Below are 16,964 nucleotides of genomic sequence, written 5' to 3' on the forward strand. Positions count from 1 at the left end.
GACTATAATTACAAGTTCTTTTGTAAAGAAAATGAGACAATGTTGTTACAGATACAACTTTCTATTGCTGATATAACCCTCAGTAAACCGTTGATGGAGTCCGTGTGTATCTCTGACCGGAGTGTCTGCTGTGGATGAGAAGGTCCCAGCAAAATCCATACAGTTCCCTCAATATTGGTCACTTATCTATGGTTTCATGGTCAGGTCCACTCTCAGATGGAGATGGGTACTGGTACCGGTGGATAAGTATGGGGTCAAATCAGGATCAGCTTAAAGTGAACGAAAAAATTGATTGAAAACTTGAAAATAACCATTATAACTGATTTTTATTTTATTTAAAAAAAACAAGACATTGTAAATTTGAGAAAAAAAATTGAAAAAAAAAATGTTTTGACCCAGTTGCACTTCTACAATCTAATTATTTGCTTTTTTATTTACTTATTTTTAAATAAACAAAGTTAATTGTTTATGTTTGTATTTTTTTATATTTTGATGCTAATATTTTCAGTTTTATTGCCAATGAATTTTGCGCCAAACATCAACCTTCTTGACTACTAATACTCATCATCTGCAATAAAAAAAAAATATTCTGCAGTACAATGCTCTGAAAAAAGACGGTCGTCATGGCGATGAGCGGTAAAATCCGTCTTTTTCATTATGCTTCAATATTCATGAAAAATATGTGTCATGTTTGTTATATTCATTTTTGAAGCACAAGTTCAGAACCGGCGCCGCATAAACAGTAATCATCTCAACTCTCAAACCCCAAAGTTTTACCAAAACATCAGTTTTGTTAAGATCATTTCTGATTAATGTGACCATCACAGAATGAGCCTGTTGGAGTCTGTAGTTTGATTCCTGCTCTGCACATACATGACGACTGGAAGTCTTCCTCACTGAACAGAGTAAAACTGGAGATTCATCTATCAGGCGTTTCCTTCTGCTTTTCAGTCATTTCATCTCCTTTCTCCACCGCGGTGAATGAGAATCAACCTCCAGATGAAACAGCTGACGCCGCGCTCACAATAACAGTAAAGCCCTGAAATTCTCCGCCTCGGGGAAATGTATGCGGCAAAAAGGAAAAAAAAAAATATCAAGATAAATCTCAGCGGGTTTCACACCAATCTGAGATTCCCCCGTCGCGGGCGGCTGAGGCGGTGCTCTGAGCCGGCGCTCTGAGCCGGCTTCGGTTCTCACCAGGCTGCAGCGGCTCCAGGGGCCCCAGTCGTTGAGGACGCAGTCTTCTGGGCAGGGAAGTCGGCTCTCCCGGGCGCCCAGCGGCATCTCCTCCGGGTCGCAGAGGTAGTCCTCCACCGCCTCTGAGGGCCCGTCCACCGTGTTGAGCATGCACCTGCAGGACCAGACATTTCATCAGGTTCAGTCGCCAGGATGCTTCAGAACGGCGGTACTGGGACGCTAACGGAAAGAGGAGGACTGTTGATGTAGAAATATGATCAGGACCGGCCCTGAGCTGCATGGCGGCCTAGACGAAACGTGATTAAAGAGTTCCGTTTTTAAGGGTTTAAAAAGAGGGAAAAAAAAAACTAGATCGCTGGTTAAATTTTTCTCTTCCGACCAAAAACAAGAATATTTTGCAACCAAAATGGGGGAGGGGTGAATTTTCAAGTAATTGAAAGTAAAAAAAAACTAGACCTCCGATTTGAGTCTGTTTTTTTCCTCCACTTCCTTTCTTTTTTGACCTTCAAGCTGCCGCTGAGGGCTTGTTTTGATGCTTTTCATTTTCTAAAAGTTTCTAAAAGGTAACACCCCACCCCCCCCCACCACCACCTTCACCTTCTAGCTTCAACAGAGGCTGCGTCAGGCAAAATTATTGATTATGTCAAACTTCTGAGTTATTTTATTCATGGTTTTAATGAATATCTTTTTTCCCCAATTTGGCGTCCCCTCCAGCAGATGGTGCCATAGGCGGCCGCCCAGGTTGCCTGCGCTAGGGCTGACCCTGAATATGACGTCTGTCGATCCGTCACCACCAACCTTCTACTGTCCAGAATGACATCCAGACATTTGCTTTAAGGTTAACTCTCCATGCTGCTCTTGGTCTTTCTGTTCCAACTGTAGAATCTAACAAGTCGACTGGATTTTATTGAACATTTTCTGCCAGTCTAAGTTTCCAGTCACAAGTCAGGATCCAGCCTTCAGGTCTTTGGTCTCATTTTGGTCAGTCTCTGAGTTTAAATCTGGTCTCAGAGTTGGTGAGAGACTAAAAGACTCGCAGCTGTGGCACCAAACACATTTTTCTGAATCTTTTTTTAACACTTTAAAGGGTAACTAAACCCTAAATCAACTTTTTTGTGTCTGTTGATCTCTATAAATGGGACTTTAAAAATGCTGGTCATTGACACATTTTAGAAAAATTAAAATAAACTTGTTTTATTCTTGAAAATATACCCTACAACTGTCTGTGTGCTGCCCCCTACAGGTTAAAATGATGTATTACAATTGAATTGTGTGATTGGTCGAACCATGTAGATTTAGGATTCCCACGTCATGATCTGCTGCTCCAGTCACAAAAACTCCCGTTCCCAAGCCCCGCCCCTCTGATTGAATTTTTAAATTTTGGCTGTGGGTGGAGTCCGCCTCCAACTTCCCTGTTTGGTTACCCTTTAGCACAAGGGTGTCCAAACTTTTAGCAAAGAGGGGTAGATTTGGTGAGCTCAAAATGCTCGAGGGCCAACCAAGTGATGTAGTTTGGTTGTCATGGAGACAGGAACTTTCCTGTAAGTACCTGACTTTTCTGGTCTGGACGCCCTCCCCGCAGTTCTCCTTCAGGTCAACGTTGCTGACCTTCCAAACACTCCAGGGCTCCGCGACCCAAACATACTGGTTACAGTCGCTCTGACACGGCACCACCTCGTACACCTGAGGACAAGAACCACAAATGTCAACTTTCCTGCTGCAGGAAAGACTTCAGAGTCAAGAAGAACTCCAGTCCTCATGCATGAACGTCTCAGCTACATCTGAGTGCTAAAGGAGCTTCTGATAAATGTCTATCAGAACAAAAATCCAGGAAGACACAAACATGTATCCGTCACTTCTTCAGCTCCATTACAGAACCGTCTTACCTGGGCCTTTGACAGCGAGGCGTTCCCAGGAAGGTTGAGGTGGATGAAAAGGAAACAGAAGAATTTATGAGAAACAGTTTTCAGAAGAACATCATCATCAGAACTCGTGTGAAACAGACTCGTGTGCGTGACCCACTTCTGTGACCCAGTGACTTGCATTAATATAAGGAGGGCAAAAACACAAAACAAAGACGGGTGCAATGGGATCACGGAAGATCTATGTTCCACGGATTCATGATCCAAACCATGACTCTAAAAGACACAATCGGAACCGTCAGTTTTGTGATAAAATTAGAGGAACTTTTAGTATTGACGTGATGGAAAAACATTCAGATTTTCCTCCATGTTGGATTTGGACATCCTATCATTAACATGTCCCGTTTCTGTGAGTCCTTGATTGGTCTACTTTAACAAAGTTCAGATTTTTCAACTCTCAACATGCTGTGACGTCCAAAACGTGCGGCTACCAGACCGCCATGACAGTCAAATCACGCCGCAGGACGTCATTTGCATCCTTGCATTGACCTAACCCAGAGGTCTGCAACCTGTGGCTCCGGAGCTACATGTGCCTCTTTTAACGTGTTATTGTGACTCTTTAGCTTTAGTGAAAAATGCAAACGATTGAATAAATAATAGATTAGTTATTTAAGTTTGTCATTTCTGTTTAGATTTCTGACATGTCAAGCATCTAATCAAAAAAAGTTTAATTTACTGTCAGAAATTCTGTAGAAATGTTCTTTAAATGTGTGTTTTTAATTTCAAGTTCGTCAAAAAGAAGTCTCTAAAAGTTTTTGATTTTTCCATAAATTACACTAAAGGGGTTAAAATGTTTGAACAAATGTGGTTTAAAATAGTTGAATATGACTCAGGTTATTCTAATTGTTATGATTTTTTTTAATATATAAATTCTACAAAAATGTTTATTTTTAAGATTAAAAGGAAAAAAGCACCAAAATCGTAATTATAAAAATGTCATACTTGACTGTCTCGTATTTTTAATGTACGTAAAGCTGCTGCAGCAGGAGGACCTGCTGTGGGTTTTATTTTGAAAGGAACTAGCGTGTGCTGTCAAAAGTAAAATAAGTCACAAATTTTCTATGTGAAACATATAGACACTGCTGTAATCCATTTACTGTAATATTTTACATTTTAATTTATAAATAATTGCAAAAAGAACCTAAACTAAATGGCTGTTTCAGCCTTAAAGGTTGCAGAGTCCTGACTTAACCCATAAGAACCTTTAGTGACATCAGTGAAACAGAGAAATATCTGAAATGTTTTCTGTGGTCAACTTGGTTTGTGGTATTTTCCACATAATTTTATTTTGAAGGAAAATGGGTCTGGGTCCCGCACAAATCGCCTTCAGTGTGAACGCAGCGTAAGCCTTCACCCTTTGACCGCCGTCTGTGGTACCTGGTTGATGTGGTCCAGTTTGGGACACGGCCGGCCCCCGTTGTACGGTTTCTCTCTCAGCCATTTGGAGCGAACTTTCACGCCACTTCCGCAGGACTTGCTGCAGCGCGACCAGTTGGACCACTCGCTGAGTTTACAGTCGGAGGGACAGGGGATGATGCACGCCTCCTCGATGTAACCTGAGACGGGAGGACAAACAGGCCTTCACAGTCATCTACCACTTCCTGTTCTAAAGCTTAATTCACTGCATCTGTCTAAACCAGGGCTCCCCAGACTATGGCCCACGGGCCGGATCCGGCCCTCCTTCACATATGGCCCAGCCCCCCCAAACCATTTTGGCTAAATTTTCCCATTCTTTTAGGCTAATTTGGCAATTAGCTAATATTTCAGCTACAACCTAGCTGTTTAAGCTAATTTAGGTTTTTTCTGTTTTTTAGGCTAATTTGGAGTTTAGCTAATATTTTAGCTTTATGCTAGCAGTTCTGCCTAAAATAGACATTTTGAAGTTTTTTAGGCTATTTTGGCATTTAGCTAATATTTCAGCTACATGCTAACTGTTTTGGCTGATTTGGCATTTCGCTAATATTTTAGCTAGCTATCAGCTTCAGCGTTTTCAGCTACCAATTTAAACATCTTCAGCTATTAATCTATCACAGGTAATGCAATATATCAAGTTTTTAACATGTTTTAGAATAATTTTTTTTTGTGAAGGTTACAAAAATGAATAATTTAAAATTTGGCCATGTGTGGCTTTCTGGAAAACCATAAAACTTTAGGTATAGGATGTGATTGTTACACTTTTTCTGTTAGCCTACAAAGCAGAAAAGAAGAAAACAGTTATGTGGCCCCCACAAGAAAGAGTTTGGGGACCCCATGTCTAAATAATTGTTTCCCCCAAACAATCAATGAATGTTCAGATGAGAGAAGCATGCAGGCAGATTTCACAATAAAAGCCTCATGAAAAGCTGTTGGGTTACAGTACAACAGTTTGGTCCGACATACACGACTGTCGCTTCCTGAAATCCACTTCAAGAGGGAACATTTTCAGGCATTCTGGGTAAATTTCAGCATCAGCATTTTCTGCATCTGTGTGAGATTCTCACAGGAATAAATGAAGAGTGGGTGTTTTTGTGCACCCAAGCATTTTGTTTTGATGCATCAAAATCAGGCGCCTGCAGAAAAATGACACGTCCTGCTAATTACAGCCTCGACCGACTGAAACGAAGGCGCCGCTCTCCGCACAGCAGACGCAAACGTCGATCTGAGCGAGAATCTACAAGCAGTTTAACAGGAAGTTCCAGGAAAACATGTTTTTTTCTGCTTCTGTTAAGCACTTTGTTTTTAGATTTGGACACAGATCCTGCAGCATCAGCTCTGGAAATATTTCCTCAGGGTTAGAATGCATCTCTTGATTCAGGAATAACATTCAGACCCAGGGGCCCAATTTGGGACCATCTATGCAATTTTACAGCCTACCAAAGCGGCAAAGAAAAGTCGTTTTTTTTCACTTAGTTGTTGTGAAGCTCATCATGGGTCACAGCTTACAGTAGTGATGCATTATTGGTGTCATCATTTATGCTGATGATACCCAGCAATTTAACAGGTCAAATCTCACAGTCAAGTTTGAAAAGGAAAATCTATTAGGTGGACACAAATGAATGTCATTTCTGTCTCTTTATAGACCCTCTGCAACAAAAAATTGTGTTTTTAAAGATGTTCTTTAAACACTTAACATAAGTTAAGATAGTTAACTATCGGAGTATTTCTTTATTCAAAATCTTATGAATCAGATGCAAACAAAAACATAACGTTTGAAATTAGTGACGTAGAAAATCTGCTGTACGGCTGCATGGCTCTAATATCCATCGTCACTTTTGTTGCACTTTGGTTTCTGGCTCAGCTCTCTCTTCAGACGGGTGCAGCGACAGAATAACGGCAGACGGCTTCGATCTTCCATCACTCGTGAACAAGACCCCAAGATATTTAAACTCCTCCACCTGAGTCAGGACCACTCCACCCACCAGAGAGGGCAGGGATCCCATGAGGGGTTTTCCAGGTCACTTCCTGTCATTCTAATCTCCCAAATTCTTTACTACCCACGAAGGGATTTGAAATAATCAATTCACATTAGTCTGAAAACGTCACCGACATTTTTCAGTGTGTTTTTCAGGTTTTCAGTGAAAGACTGTGACATTAAGGCTCAGATGTTTTTTTCAACCCTAATGACTGATTGGACGGACACTCCACAGCACGGATAGGAAACTCCAGGCCTTTGGGGCTATTCTTGAGTTTAGTTAATATTTTAACACCATGCTAACGTCTTTGGCCAATTTGGCATCTAATGAGGTCTCTTAGGGTCTTTTTTAGGCTAATTTGGAGTGAAGCTAATTTTTTAGCAATGTTGGCATTTTTTTAATGAAATTTTAAAAATCTTTGTGCATTTTCCATAAATCATACAAGTTTTGTATCAAAACGTTCAACACGTTGATGACTTACTTCCGCAATTAAAATATTTTAGCATCTTGAGCAAACAGCTTCTGCATCTTCAGTGACCACATTCAGCAAAGCATTCACACTAGCATCATCACAGGTAATGCAACTTTTCTAGTGTAAACTGGTTTTGGAAACAGGGGCTTCACACTTTACTAAGTCATCCCTAGATTTGAATCAGAGGGAGGAAGATGCAAAGGACCAAAACTGGACTGAGACTTATGAACAACAAAAAAAAACAACCTGTGAAAATATCTCAATACCTTCAGCGTCGTTTCCCTCCAACAACGTTAAAGTTCTAGGTGAACCATTGAAATGACATCAAAGTTAAAAAGTAACTCAACCCAAAACATCAATGATCTCATCTTCCTTCAAAACACTTTTTTCCAACAAGTAATTTAATTACAGGACATTTCTTTGGAGATAAAAACTCCAAACTTCACTCCAGATGAAGGCGATTACCATGGTGATTTAGTTTTTTTCCCAATAACCCAAAATTAGAACAAACAATAAAACATATTTTCTGCTTCGTTTTCGATGAAAGGATCTCTGACTCCAGGGGCGAGACTTGTTACCATGGTAACCATGCAGAGCGACCTGACAGAGGAGTGCTTAACACATTTTCCGTCTCATGCTCGAGTCGGAGCTTCTTTCACGGTTTCTGCATCTGTACTTCAGCGCTGTGTGAAGCCAAAGACGTCAGAGAAGAAAAGCTGTAAAGACTGGTGGAATGCAGGTCTGCGTTCACAACATCTAATAACAGACGCTCCTCTGAGGTTTTGGTTTGGCCGAGCACGCGCGAGTCCAGACCAGTTAAGCTGCTGTCTTTGCTGAACGAAACCAAATGTTATCAGCCGGCAGGAGACGGTCTGAGGAAGCGTTTATGAACCTCGCGGCCCCTGAGACTGTCCAACACCACCGCCTCGTGTGTGACCCGCTGCGCCCTCTGCACTGCAATCATTTCGGCTGTGGGAGCGCCGTAATCCCCGGCGCTCTGGAAATAACAGCACAGGCTCTGCGTTCAGGCGGCCAAACAGAAGAATCACGATAATGAAAAAAAGTCTCGGTAAGCCAGGAGGCCTGTTGGCGTTCTCTGCTAACCTCATCAGATGATAACCTCTGTCCTCCAACCTGGACAGCTTCCTGTCAGCATATGAAGCCTCATTATTGGCTCAAGCTGGTCAAATGTCAGCTGTTCCAGCAAACGCTGGTCATCGTGCCCCAACAAAACAGCTGATGCTGTTTACAGCCCCTCGATCAGGTTTACACGTCACTCTTTATGGATTTCCTGCATCACTTTAGCAAACGTCATGTTTCTGAGTGGGATGGAACTAGGGCTGCCACGATTAGTCGACTAATCGACGACTAATCGACTATTAAAATAGTCGACAACTAATTTAATAGTCGATAAGTCGTTATTTTATATTAAATGGAGTCAGAGTGTAGTAAAGTTGAAAGTTATAATGGTGTTATGCTAGCTTATTAGACTATTTTGGCATTTTTTAAGGTTTTTTAGGCTATTTTGAAGTTTTTATTTCAGCTACATGCTAGCTGTCTTTGCTAACTTAGTCTTTTTTGTTTAAGTTTTTTACACTGTTTTGGAATTTAGCTAATATTTCAGCTGCATGCTAGCTGTTTTGGCTGACCTAGGCCTTTCTTTCGGCTAATTTGGCCTTCAACTAATATTTTAGTTGGCTATCAGCATCTTCAGCTATCATCAATAGCATCTTTTGCAGCCAAATTCAGCTTACATTTCATCTATGATGATGCTAGTGTGAATGTATATAGTTTTTAGTTAGTTTAAAGCTAGAGATGGTTAAGATTTGTGTTTTACATCCATGACCCGATTAGTCGACTAATCTGAAAAAATAATCGGTGATCAGTTGACTATTAAAATAATCGTTTGTGGCAGCACTAGATGGAACCAACGTGGATGTTAAAAGAGAACCGAGATTTACCTGCATTAAAAGGTATTTTGATCATTTTCTTAAGACACTTCTAAAAAAGCAGAGCCTTTTTACATAGAAACATGGATGTGTTTTGTTAATAAATCCATGATCTAGTGGGTAGAGGTTTCATGTAGTGTGTAGAAACATCTGTGAAGTCCCCCTTTGATCTTTTTTTAATTATTCCAAGTGGTCTTTTAACTATTGTGATGTTTTTAGCCAAAATCTAAAAACTTGTGTGGTTTTCTAGGACATAGTTTCTACAGAGCAGCAGGAGATCGTTAGAAATTCACCTCTGGGTCGTGTTGGCCTGGAGTAAGCCGGCCCTGACTTCCCATCATCCCTTTGTTTACACTCTCCCACTAGCTTACAGCCAGTCACGACCACAAAGATTACTGTTGATCCAGATTTGAGCTCAGACGAGGAAAACAAAGACGTTCATGGAACTATTTATCTGCATCAGAAAGGGGCGGAGCATGAAGCTTTTGGCCCCACCCATCATATTTTCTACATCACAAATACAATCTCTTTCAAACATATTTTTCATCTGCTTCTAATTCACAACAAATTTGCATTAAAAATGCCCAGAATTAAATTTCTAAGCTTTATTTTAGTAATATATATGTATAAATGTCCTTCATGATCAAGAAATGCAAGAAGAACATATTAATAACACTAAAAGCAATTTTTATCGGTGTGACTTTAAGCTTTAGTCACCTGCACCTGTATGGAGGGTTGAAAAAGCTCTAGTGAAGCAGAGGAAACTGAAAAGTAAATCCTGAATCTATCATTTGGATCAAATTGTCTTTTAATGTTTGAATAAATCTAAAGTTTTTCATATATTGTTTCAGTTTCCAAAAGAAAACCTTCAAAAAGAGGAATGTGCAGTCCTGTCTCTCACCGTATTGCAGTTATCTTTTGCAGACTTTTTTTTCAGAGAAATTTAGCATTTTTTAATTCAAAGCACTGTGTTCTGCATTCTGATGGGCTGTAGATCATTTTCCATCAAAAATCGAGAATTTTTGTCTTTAGTTTGACAAATCAACATAAATCTTTAAATCAGATCTTTGGTTTCATTCTATAAAGAATCACAATGATGGAAAAAACACTTTTTCTGTGAAGGTTTGAACTTTAAGAGTTTAAAGAAAAGAGAAAAATGCAAAAATGTTCATGTCTGTCTGAGAAAAGAGGATACATGTGGATATCGTTAAAAATAAAGTTGACTATTTTCACTGGTTATATTTAAAATGTAACTTCAGCGACAAAAGAGGGAACACTGTTTTTATCTTTCAGTTTAATTTTTTAACAAAATGTATTAAGTTAAATATTTTTGTATACCTGAAATTACTTTAAAACAGATTCACTTCAGGTATAAATGTATGGTTTTTATTTGTTTTTTTTATTTTGTTTGTCTTTTTGTCTTTAAGTGTAAAGCACTTTAAGCTGCGTGCCATGAAAAGTATTTTTTTTTTAAAGATAAAGTTAGATTTGATATGATTCGGTGTAAACCCCTCACGCTAACCCCTTCCTAGGATGGGCGTCAAATTAAAAACTGGTCTCTGTAACATCTCTTAACTCTCTGACCGTTCACACAATCAACAGCTGATTCAGATGCGAAGAAAAGTGGCGTTTCATGTCAGCTTTGTGCTGATATGCAACACATTACTAATGTAAAGTGTTAACTGAGTTTATGTTAGCTGTGGTTGAAGAGTTACAACAATGTAAACACTGGAGCTCAAGCTTCGGTGTTCAAGGGTTAAATGGTTTAATCAAATCATTTCCTCCCACTCGTCCGATAACAGAGCAGAAGATCTCTCATTTTTTGATAGGACCGTCTTTCATCTGAAAGTATCTGAGGCATAAGGAGATAAGAGCGGCGCACATTTCCTGCCTGACATGGTTGCTGAGAGCACCGATCTGAGCCTGGACCTTCTTCTCCGTCTCAATGATGGTTTTGACCATTTCTGTCAAATGTCTGGAGTGTGTTTTGTTTTCTGAGTTCTTCCAGGAATGTCTAACACTCAGCGACGCCCGAGGATGAGCGCATGAAGACAAAAAAAAAAAAAACTAGGCACAAAAACGCCATGCCAACCATGTGCTCGTGTCACACCCACACTCAGATTAAGCGACGCTTATCTGAGGCTGTGACTCACACTAAACCCTGTTTATATATGCACAGCGCTGATGCATTCATTTGAACATCTCCTGCATTCTATTTCACAGCAATTTCACAACAACTTTTCCAGCCAGGAATCCACGCTTGAAGTATTCCGGATCTGAGATAAGACTTTGCGACGTGGAGACAAATGCTTCTGACAGAGGCTTATAGGAAATCCAGGGCTCCAAATGACTCCCCAGCTGCTATGGGAGGGGCTTTCAACTGTGCACAAATAAATGTTCTGCTTCAGATGAATATTTAACAAAAAAGAGCAGCATATATCCCTGTATCTGCAGCCCTCCTCTGTGCTGCTGTTGACTTCAGAAAGAGCGGAGAAAATACGATCATCCTGAGACGCAGAACAACACGGAGTCAGGCTGGAGGACCTTCAGACGTCCTCTTCAAGACACAACGATGACGGGAACGACAGCCGAAAAGCTGAGAGAAAGGATTTGGAACACTGCTGTACTGAAATTAGGAAGTCAGCCATTATTTTTTAATGGGAAAGTGGAGAAAATGCTGTCAGATCCCACATCAAGAATCAGCAGCAACAGGCTGTGATGGAAACCTCTCTGTGGAAAAATCATGGGAACTGCAAACATGGAGCCGGAAGACCAGAAAGACGTAAAAACCAGAAAAACTACGAAGACCATAAAGACAGTAAAGATTATAGAGACGCAAAAACCAGAAAAACTACAAAGATCATAAAAACCAAGAGAACCATAAAGATTATAAAGACTGGAAAGACCTTGAAGATTCTAAAAACTATGATAAGAGTTGATAAGAGTTGATGACAGATAGAAAGTCTGGAAAAACATTGATAAGTAATGTGTAACACGTTAAAATGTGTTTTTTTAGCCTGCATCCATCCGACCACATTTCAATGAGTCGCTGTGCCTCATCGTTGAGATGTTATAGCATTGTTTTTAAGAGAATTCTGTTAAGGAACTACAATAGAGCTTCCAGGATGACGTCACGGTAGCTACCCATGCACGTGCCACGCACGAGCGTGGTTTAAAATAAACGTTCTAATAAATAGCTGGACTCTTTTTTCTGTCTTATAAAGCGACAATTGTTGCTTTACCATTTTCATCCGTTGCGTTGTTCCTCATCTGTTTGCATCACGTGACCATCTATGGAGGACGTTTTGGTCCAGTTGTTCCACTCTGAGCACGGAGTGTATTCAGACAGAATCTCAGAATGAAGTGGATCTCAGGAAACAAATTTAGACTCCTCAAAAGATGTTTCTGAGAGCGGTTCCTGGTCCTGGACCAGGCTCCACTTGGGTGAAAATGTGTTCTGGATTATGGAGGAAAACGAATTCTGGTTCACTTTAAGCGAAACCAACGTGTCCAGTCTGAATACAGCCTGTGACATCCAAGATCATTGAACCTGGATCTTTAGAAATATGTAGAGTTTAGTAAAAATGTTCTTCAAGTAATGTAATTATCACTCTAAAATGGAAAAACATTTGAATTTTAAGATTATATAACTAAAGAAATGAATGTGCGACTGTCACCAGAAGGAAATACTTTTTTAAAGTAAAATGTTGGTAAATGTTCTCATTTTCAAAGTAAAAGCATGAAGTGTTTTTCATTGATGAAAAAATGAAACTGAAGTTCAGTTTAGTGAAATAAGTTTGATTTTGTTTCAAATATAATTGACAAATTGAATCAAAAATATAATGAATATTTAATATGAATATTAGTTCAATTTGTATGTTCACCTCGGGGTCGCCACAGCCAATCAGCTTTCACTGATGGTTTTGACAGTTTTACATCAGATGTCCAGACAAAACCCTGCATTTTATCCGGGCCGGGGACCGGCACAGGGAGACCCAGATTCTGACCCGCTTGTGGCCGAGTCGTTAATCAGCAGAGTAAAGAGACTTCCTGAGGACCCAGTTCTGCTCTGAACCAACTGAGTCTTCAGCTGAAGTTTTATACATCCAGTAAAAGGACATCCATTCAGACGTAATATTAGAAATAGTTTGAATTAGATTTGTAATCTAAGTGATGATCCACTAACACACACTCTCCTCCTCACCGTGACTGTTGCAGCGCGCCGTCTCCACCAGCCTGCTGTCCTGGTCGTAGCACGCCATGGCCTGGTAGCGGTAGCCCTGACCGCACTCCTTGATGTCTCCCTGCACCTTCATCCCCAGAGGGCTCTCGGCTCGGGCCCCCTCAGGCAGGATGCAGTCCGACCACCTTCCCACCGGCTGGGCGTTGTACTTGTCGCAGGGGCAGTACTGCGTCTCGCTCAGAGGGTACATCTGGGTGTTCTTGCACTTGTCCTTCTTTTTGCTTCTCCCTGACGAGAGAACGTGGACAGACAAGAGTTTCCTCAGGAACAGGCTGCTCTCATGGGTTTGCTTGGAAGAAACAGGCAGAGAAGTTCCTATTTCCTCTGGTGGTTCATCATTATGGGCTGTTTCAAATGCAAATGAGGAGCCGCTTCTCATTACCAGAAACATTTACTGTGTTTTTCTCTTTATCAACAGGTTGGCAAAGTTTCCTCCACATTATGACCAGAGCAGGATTTTAATTACAGCACAGCAGCCGGCTGTAATGCGTCTCAGAGGAGAACAATCACTGACAGACAGGAGAATATGATGCTCTGAACGTTAAACGCCCACTTAAGGAAAACAGTTGAGCTTAAGACGAAGAAAAGAGTTCTGAAATCCTGGAAAGCTCAAAGGAATGGGCGGGGCCTTCCTGTGCGTCTCCGAGGAGTTTCTTTCACCAGAACCCCCCCGCCGTGTCCTCACCTATCAACGCCCTCTTCCTGGTGCGGACCCCCACGCAGTCAGCGGTGCAGGACGAGAACTTGGACCAGCTGGTCAGCTGGCAGTCATCCTGGCAGGGGAGCTGACAGCGCTGAGTGACAGGGGGCATGACCTTAGCGAACTTCAGACACTCGCTGATGTCGCCCTGCGTCCCGTCCAGCTGACGGCACGACATCGCTGCAGAAACAGGGAAGAGGGTCATGATGGGGGGAGGCATGTTTCACAGCAGAGAAAAGCTGCAGATGTTTGTTCAGCCTCTTCTTTCTGATGAAGATGCTGATGCTTAAGATGAGAGAGATTCTCAGCGCTCTTGAATGCTGATTTCTTCACACCTTACCTATTGCAGATTCAGACTTCCCAGGCTGGTGTCTTTAGACAGCTCTTTGGTGGAGTTTGGAGTGTGACTGAGGTTGAGGACAGGTGTCTTTTATATGGATGAGAGGTTCTAACAGGTGCCATTAATACAGGTAACGAGTGGAAGACAGAAGTTACAGGTCTGTGAGACAGAAATCTGGCTTGATTGTAGCTGACCAAATACTTATTTTCCACCATAATTTACAAAATAAATCTTTAAAAATCAGACAATGTGATTTTTCTGGATTTTTTTCTCATTTAGTCTCTCATAGTTGAGGTATATCTATGATGAAAATGACAGGCCTTTCTGATCTTAAGAGGGAGAACTTGCACATTGGTGGCTGACTGAATATTTTTTTCCCCAACTGTGTGTGTAACTTAAAAAACTGAAACATCTGTTAGACACACCTTATTTACATGCGTTGTATAATTGTTTTCCATGACCTCCCGCCCGCAGCATACCCATAGAAAAACATTTCCATGAACATTTTCTCTCCTTAAGCGGTCTACGACTGAACAGGTTTGAGCAGTTTTCCCTCGCGGTCAGCCCGTATCCCGGTCACGGTAGCTGGGACTAAAGCTTCTGTGAATTCACTTTAGCAAAAATTGTGTTTCAACTACAGAAAAATGTGTTTCTCATTTTTCAAACTAATCTGAGTTTGGTGAAAATTTTGAGGCCATAAAGCCACAAAAAGGGAACAATAAAAACTAGAAAAGTTGCAATACCTGTAATAATGATAGTGTGAATAGTTTTTGCTGAAAATCAAAAGTTGTTTGGAAAATGTTATATTTGCTAAGACTTGAAATTTTGTTAAAGAACTATAAAAAATTACTGAAGTTTACCTAAATTTCAGAAAAAAATGTAGAAAAAAAGCTAGCTTGTTGCTTAAATACTAGACTCCAAAATAGTCTAAAATTCCTCAGTAAACTAAATTCTTTTAAAAAGTTAGCATGTTGCTAAAATAGAAGCTAAACTCGATTTTTTTTTTAATGACTATAAAGATTAAAACATAGCCCATGGCTTGTTATTAATCTACTTAGAATGTTGAAATTTAAAGACTTTTTCATTCATTTGCTATGGGGCATATTTTGCTCATTATGAAGTTTATGAATACTAAAAATACGAGCTGTAATGTCCTGAACAAGATGAACGTTTTGATACCAAGATTGTTGAAATCTCTGAAAGAGTGATTGAGTTTTTTCATGCTTAAAAACGTACGAAAAGGAGCAGGAGAGTCACTATAATGTGAATACTGACGAAGCAATCACACAACATGTTTGACCAAACTGAAGGAAGATCACTGAAGTCCAGTAATGTGTTTGTCTGTCTTTGCTTTAAGAAAACAAAAGGAAATCTGGATGACTGAAAGCAGAAATGACTAAACAAACAGAGTGCTCGGGGTTGAGCTTCAGTCAGATGGAGGCAGAGATGATTTGTTTCTGCTCTCCTCACAAGTCAATTAGCCTGTAACTGCATCATGCTGCTCTTTGTTCCTCCAATCGCGGGTTTGGCTCGAGTCGCTGCAGTATTTCATCTTCCTGTGACGCAGAGCTTCTGCAGGGCTGCACCTTCCTACAGAAATCAATCTCCAAGCACTTTTTTTTTTTTGCTGAACCCCTGTGGGCGCTGCTGTTGGTTTGGAAGTGTTGGAGGTCATGTCTCATTATTTATGTGTGTGCTTGTGCTGGAGGCTGAGACCGGCACCAGTTGTGTGTTTAATAGAGTGATGTTTTTGCCGCTCTGTGCAGGTAAACAACACCATGTCCTGCCAGGAAACACCCACCGTCTCTTTTGGTTAAATCGGTGACAAAATGATGCCTGAAAGCAGGATGGGGGGGCGGTCCAGACATCACTGGATCCAGACTGAATGGACCACGAGGGCTTCAGGAAGAGGATGGATTCATTCATGACGGTCCAGACAAAGAACTAATGACAGCTTTGTCTATCGACAGATAGATATGTGTGAGAAATACAGTTTCCTATGAACTATAATCCTGCATGAACCTTTAAAATGGATTTTCCTTCAGACTGTCTCCTGTACAGGATGATCAAATCTAGAGAAACTACCCTGAAAGGCGCCGGTCATCTGAGCCTGATGAATAAAGGATGGGTCTGCTGTGAGTTTTGGGTCAGCAGCAGCCTCTTCTGCTTCATTCCAGGAAGGGACCTTTGATTAAAATTGCATGATTGGAGCCGCAGGTGAAAAACAAGCTCTCAGTGTAACTGCTCTAACTGTCAGGTGAGTCCCAGGAGGCGGGAAAAGAGAAGTGAAAACATTTCCTGTGCGAGCTCCAGCGCCAAACACACATAAATAACCAGAAAATCGCATTTCTTCCCTGAGGAACATAGAAGTCCTCTTTTGAATTTGGCTGAAGCTGATGTGGTTTCTTTGACTTTTCAGCTTTGATGCTGAAAACAAAACGTAGAGAAAAAACATTGTTTTCTGAGGATTCTGGTGGCGTACCTCTGGTTTGAAGTCCAGAACCACAGTTCTCCTGAGCACCAGGATCGTCCTTCCGCAGGGTCCATGGCACCAGCTGGCATTTCCTCCATTTGTGGGTTTTCCACCTAAAACACATATTTAGAGTTTAGGCATCAAATTGACTAAAGCCGCAGCTCGTCTCTTCACATGCGCTGCCACGTTTTAGTCTGATCAGATGCACGTGAGAAGCGCGTTCAGCGGTATTTAAAATAAATAACCATCCTAACAAGTGAACAGCTGGATCTTTTT

At 40.9% G+C, this 16,964-nt stretch overlaps 1 protein-coding gene across 8 annotated transcripts in view; it reads right to left on the reverse strand.

Annotated features, from left to right (window-relative positions):
• LOC112136530 (thrombospondin type-1 domain-containing protein 7A) overlaps positions 1 to 16,964 on the reverse strand; it is a 194,055-nt gene that overhangs the window by 36,254 nt on the left and 140,837 nt on the right. For all 8 annotated transcript variants that reach the window (XR_002917370.2, XR_004949372.1, XR_004949370.1 and 5 more), the window contains 7 exons: positions 16,698 to 16,801; positions 13,861 to 14,055; positions 13,137 to 13,403; positions 4,497 to 4,675; positions 3,084 to 3,089; positions 2,747 to 2,880; positions 1,198 to 1,351 (listed from right to left, as the gene is read on the reverse strand). Coding sequence is in view for 4 of the 8 variants with exons in the window: in XM_024258281.2 (XP_024114049.1) it covers positions 1,198 to 1,351; positions 2,747 to 2,880; positions 3,084 to 3,089; positions 4,497 to 4,675; positions 13,137 to 13,403; positions 13,861 to 14,055; positions 16,698 to 16,801 (1,039 nt within the window). In the remaining 4 variants the exon portion in view is untranslated. The remainder of the gene's footprint in view (positions 1 to 1,197; positions 1,352 to 2,746; positions 2,881 to 3,083; positions 3,090 to 4,496; positions 4,676 to 13,136; positions 13,404 to 13,860; positions 14,056 to 16,697; positions 16,802 to 16,964) is intronic.

This window comes from Oryzias melastigma, linkage group LG16 (assembly GCF_002922805.2).
Source record: "Oryzias melastigma strain HK-1 linkage group LG16, ASM292280v2, whole genome shotgun sequence".
In the NCBI taxonomy this organism is placed as follows: Eukaryota; Metazoa; Chordata; class Actinopteri; order Beloniformes; family Adrianichthyidae; genus Oryzias; species Oryzias melastigma.